The 4,847-nt window shown below is 48.0% G+C and overlaps 1 protein-coding gene across 1 annotated transcript in view; it reads left to right on the top strand.

Annotated features, from left to right (window-relative positions):
* LOC122552541 overlaps nt 1–2,391 on the top strand; it is a 4,074-nt gene extending 1,683 nt beyond the window's left edge. Inside the window, exons 2-3 of the mRNA XM_043695228.1 lie at nt 28–527; nt 1,108–2,391. Coding sequence (XP_043551163.1) covers nt 35–527; nt 1,108–1,619 — 1,005 coding nt within the window. The 5' untranslated portion in view covers nt 28–34 and the 3' untranslated portion in view covers nt 1,620–2,391. The remainder of the gene's footprint in view (nt 1–27; nt 528–1,107) is intronic.
* Nucleotides 2,392–4,847: the final 2,456 nt, after the last annotated feature.

Here is a 4,847-nt window from a genome sequence, read left to right on the forward strand (position 1 = left end):
CTCTCTCTCTCTCTCTCTCTCCTACAGAGCTGCAATGAGCCAACAGGTCTCCCCCGAGCACCACGAGAGCTCTTTCCAAGGGGCAGCTTTGCCCCATTTTGTGAAGAGTGTCTCCTCGCTCCTGCTCATGCTCCGGATCAGTGTCCGGGCTGGACTCCGGGAGCTGGAGGATAAGGACGTGGCCAGGTTTAAGGAGGAGTTGGAGATTGCTGAGAGAGAGGCGGAGCAAGCAGCGACAGCAGCTGAGGGTCTGGGCGATGTGATTGATGGTGACTGTGAGAAACTGACCGTGGAGTATGGCCAGGTGAGCGGAGAGAGGAAGAGGCTAGCCGCTAGCCTGCAGGAGAGCCAGAGCAAGCTGCGCTCCCTGGAGATGGACAGGGAGCTGATCCAGGGCCGCCTGCAAACTGCCAAGACCTCCCTGAGACAGGCCGAGGACACACTGAGGTCAGCAAGAGCCAAGGCTGGAGAGAAACAAACTGGCCGAGATGTTGGCATTGGACTGAGCTTCCTGCTGCCCTGTGTGGGTGAGTACTATTCCCAGACAGGAGCTAACCCCCCACTAGGCCCTGTGTGGGTGAGTACTATTCCCAGACAGGAGCTAACCCCCCACTAGGCCTTGTGCAGGTAATACACCCAACCTTTCAAACAAGGAAAAGCAAGATCCCACTCCCCAATGCACCCTCGGTATGGGGCACAGAGGCTGAGCTCTGAATCCTGACCTATCCTGGCCCTGTCGGTTGCCCCTGGTTACATTGGTGCTGTGCCAATTGGTTAGTGCAGTCTCTCTGTCTGCGGCTGTGCCTCAGCTGGTAATGGGTGGGTGATGGGCTCTCACTGTCAACCACATCAGCTGGAAGTTCCTGCCCTTCACCCAGGAGGGCTCCCTGCTTCTCCCTGGGTCAAACAGCCAACGGCAAATGACCATATCAATCCGAGACTGCAGTTATACTGTTACAATAGCGAAAGCCGTGACGAGACCAAGTCTGAGATAATGTCACCTAAATCCCAGTGTCCACGGGGTGCACCATCCCTGTGGGGTGGGAAGGGACTGAGGGTCAGTTCAGACTGAGAAGCTCACTGAATCACCTGCCTCTTTTCGAACAGGTATCCCTATGGCTGTGGCCTTTGAGAAGGAACGGCAGTTGCGCAAGTCAGAGGTGGACATAGCCTCTGACGATCGGTCATCTCTGAAATCGAGCATCAGCCAGGATGAGGAGCAGCTGAAGCAGATCAACAGCCAAGTGCCTGAGCTCTACAGCGACATCAACGGAGTGACAGAGCAATTGGAGGAGAGCAAGGCAGCTGAGCTGACCCTGAAGGAGAGCCGGGTGGAACTTGCCAAGCTCCAGGCCAGGATGAGGACCTGCTGCCAGTATCTGTCCACCTTCCAGGGGAAAGTCAATGCTCTGAAGACGCAGAGTCAGCACATGTACAACATGAGGCCATTACTGCCATTCCTGGAGGAAGCTGCTGTCCAAGCTCAGCAAGTGCCAGACAACGAGCAACTCTTCAACAACATCCAGGTTCACAAGGTGGTTGGGGATCTGAAAACATTGATCCCCAAAGTAAAGGATCTCCTGCTGTCCCAGGACAGCACTGACGACTACATGAAGTAGCAAGTCCATTCCAGACATTCGGCTCGAGCTCCATGTTAATCTGCAGTCTCACTTTCACTTTCCAATCCATTTGCAGGCCACAAAAACCATGGGGGCTGGGGGTTTAAAGGGGATGTTTATAAAGTCACAGCCAAGTCGCTTAGTTAGTTGGGCAAATCCTGCTGATGGGTCTGTTTAATAGTCGCATTGTTGAATGACTAATTCTTCATCATTGAGGCATTGGGAGACCTCAAACATTCCAAACATCCTTCACTGTTTCATACTGTATATTCCCATCCTTCCATCTCCACTCATTGACTCCTATTCCCGTTGTGTCCAGCTGTTAGATTTGGAATTGACCTTAGTTAAAAGCAGCTCTCTGTCTCTCCTGGGCACATCCTCATGACTCAGTGTGTGCTGTCTGTAAAGGCAGCTGTCCTCCTGTCAATCAGGGCCAATCCCAGGTTACTGATTATTTATTACAATGTTTAAAACAATGTTATTGTGATTAATTGTTCCTGCAGTCTCCATTCATTCCCTGCAGAACAGTGCTGGGTTATTTGTCTGTGTTCATTTTGGATGCTTGTTTATAGAGAGGGAGATGTTGGGGGGGGGGGGGGTCTTGCTGGATTGTGTGTGTTTGAGAAAACATGGAGTTAATGTATTTGTTTGGTGAAGCAAAAATAAACATCAAGAGATGATAAACATTGCTGTGAGTTGTTTCTAGGCCATCAAACTGCAGTAGTGATGTTGGACATGGTACAAATCAGACTTGTATAACCCAGCTAAGACAGTAATAGCAGTTGACACATTGACTGACTGGGTTAACCAAGTCAGCACTAATGCTGTAGAGTGTATATGAGGTGGGTTTCTGAAGCAGGATGTTCAGAAGACCACAAGGAATCAGGCTGTTTTAGACTTGGTGTCGTGTAATGCAAAGGGGTAATTAATAATCTTGTTGTGAAAGTACCTTTGGGATGTAATGACCATAATATGAGAGAATGTTGCATAAAGTTTAAATCTGACACAGCTAATTCAGAGAGTAGGGTCCTAAATCAGGGAGAAAGTTCTCAAGGTATGAGGGAGAATATGGATTGTGAAAATACATTAGAAGATTTGCTGCTAGCCAATTCAACAGTCTCAACAAATATAGATTCCCCCAGGACCCAGGTCCCCGAAGGGAAAACTTGGTTGACTGGGATTATTGGGAAAAGCTAAAGGTCACATTTGATGAAAGCAACTAGTTTGTAAGGGATTCCGGAATAGTTTGGGCCTGAGAATTGGGAGCTCTATCGCACCCAGCAAAGGACGACCAAGAAACAAAGGGAAGGTAATAAGCTAATGAGGAACGTAAAGGCATCTTGGAAAAGCTCCCTCAGGTACATGAAAGGTAAAGGCTTACCTCCAACAAATGTCTTTAGTTTTATCCTTCAAGAATTCTCCCAATTAATGTTGACTTTCTCTTAGATTTGCTCTCTCTATCCCTTCCTGTCAGTCTATCATTCCCCATATCATTATGGTTTTCTTTGTCTCTACTTTTTAATAAATGTTTCCAATCTGATTCCTTGCTGGCTCCATTATTAAGTTTTAAATGATCTCTGAATGAATAGTTGAGTGACTAGGCCATTGCTTCCTCCCTTATCTGCTCACTTCACCCACCTTCCTGCTCCTCTATGATGAAATGGTCATGACCTGCTGGTTGTCTGTACCTGAGCTACAAGAATGCCGACACATAAGATATCAGGTGAGCACACATTGACACTGAACTGGGAACTTTCATTGACGGCTGTAATCTCTAGGTGCTGACTGTTTAAACTTAGAACATAGAACAGTATAGCACTGTGCAGGCCCTTCGGCCCTTGATGTTGTGCTGACCTTTCATCCTACTCTAAGATCAGACTAACCTACATGGCCTTCATTGTACTATCATCCATGGGCCTATCCAAGAGTCGCTTAAATGTCCCTAATGTCTCTGATTCTACTCCCACCGCTGGCAGTGCATTCCACACACCCACCACTCTCTGTGTAAAGGACCTCCCTCTGACATCTCCCCGAAACCTCCAGGTGGGGATCTAGGCCATTGCCTTCCTCCTATCTGCCTCCAGTTACCTTAAAATTATGCCCCCTCGTGATAGCCATTTCCATCCTGGAAAAAAGTCTCTGAATATCCATTCTCTCTGTGCCTCTCATCATTTTGTCCAACTCTATCAAGTCACCTCTCATCCTTCTTCTCTCCAATGAAAAAAGCCCTAGCTCCCTCAACCTTTCATCATAAGACATGCCCTCCAGTCTAGGCAGCATCCTGGGAAATCTGCTCTACACCCTCTCTAAAGCATCTATATTGTTTCTATAATGAGGTGATATTTCAAGTGTGGTCTAACCAGGGTTTTATAGAGCTGCAGCATAACCTTGTGGCTCTTAACCCAATTCCCCAGTTAATGAAAGCCAACCCGCTGCACGTCATCTTGGAAGGACATTGGAAGAGATCAGCTGAAACAGCAAACTCAGTTGGCAGAGGACATGTGATTGGGTACATTCTCAGCTCAATGTGGGTGATGGAGCAAGTGCAAGCAGGTCACAGAGTTATGGAGATGTAGAGCATGGAAACAGACCCTTCGGCCCAACCCGTCCATGCCAACCAGATATCCCAACCCAATCTAGTCCCACCTGCCAGCACCCGGCCCATATCCCTCCAAACCCTTCCTATTCATAGACCCATCCAAATGCCTCTTAAATATTGCAATTGTACCAGCCTCCACCACACCCTCTGGCAGCTCATTCCATACACGTACCACCCTCTGCGTGAAAAAGTTGCCCCTTAGATCTCTTTTATATCTTTCCCTCCCAACCTTAAACCTATGCCCTTTCCTTTGGGATACCACTACCCTGGGAAAAGGACCTTGTCTATTTATCGTATCCATGCCCCTCAATTTTGTAAACCTCTATAAGGTCACCCCTCAGCCTCCGATGCTCCAGGGAAAACAGCCCCAGCCTGTTCAGCCTCTCCCTGTAGCTCAAACCCTCCAACCCTGGCAACATCCTTGTAAATTTTTTCTGAACCCTTTCAAGTTTCACAACATCTTTCTGAAAGGAAGGAGACCAGAATTGCACACAATATATTGTACAGGCCTAACCAATGTCCTGTATAGCTGCAACATGACCTCCCAACTCCTGTACTCAATGCTCTGACCAATAAAGGAAAGCATACCAAACACCTTCTTCACTATCCTACCCACCTTCGACTCCACT

Source organism: Chiloscyllium plagiosum, chromosome 9 (assembly GCF_004010195.1).
Source record: "Chiloscyllium plagiosum isolate BGI_BamShark_2017 chromosome 9, ASM401019v2, whole genome shotgun sequence".
NCBI classification, from domain to species: domain Eukaryota; kingdom Metazoa; phylum Chordata; class Chondrichthyes; order Orectolobiformes; family Hemiscylliidae; genus Chiloscyllium; species Chiloscyllium plagiosum.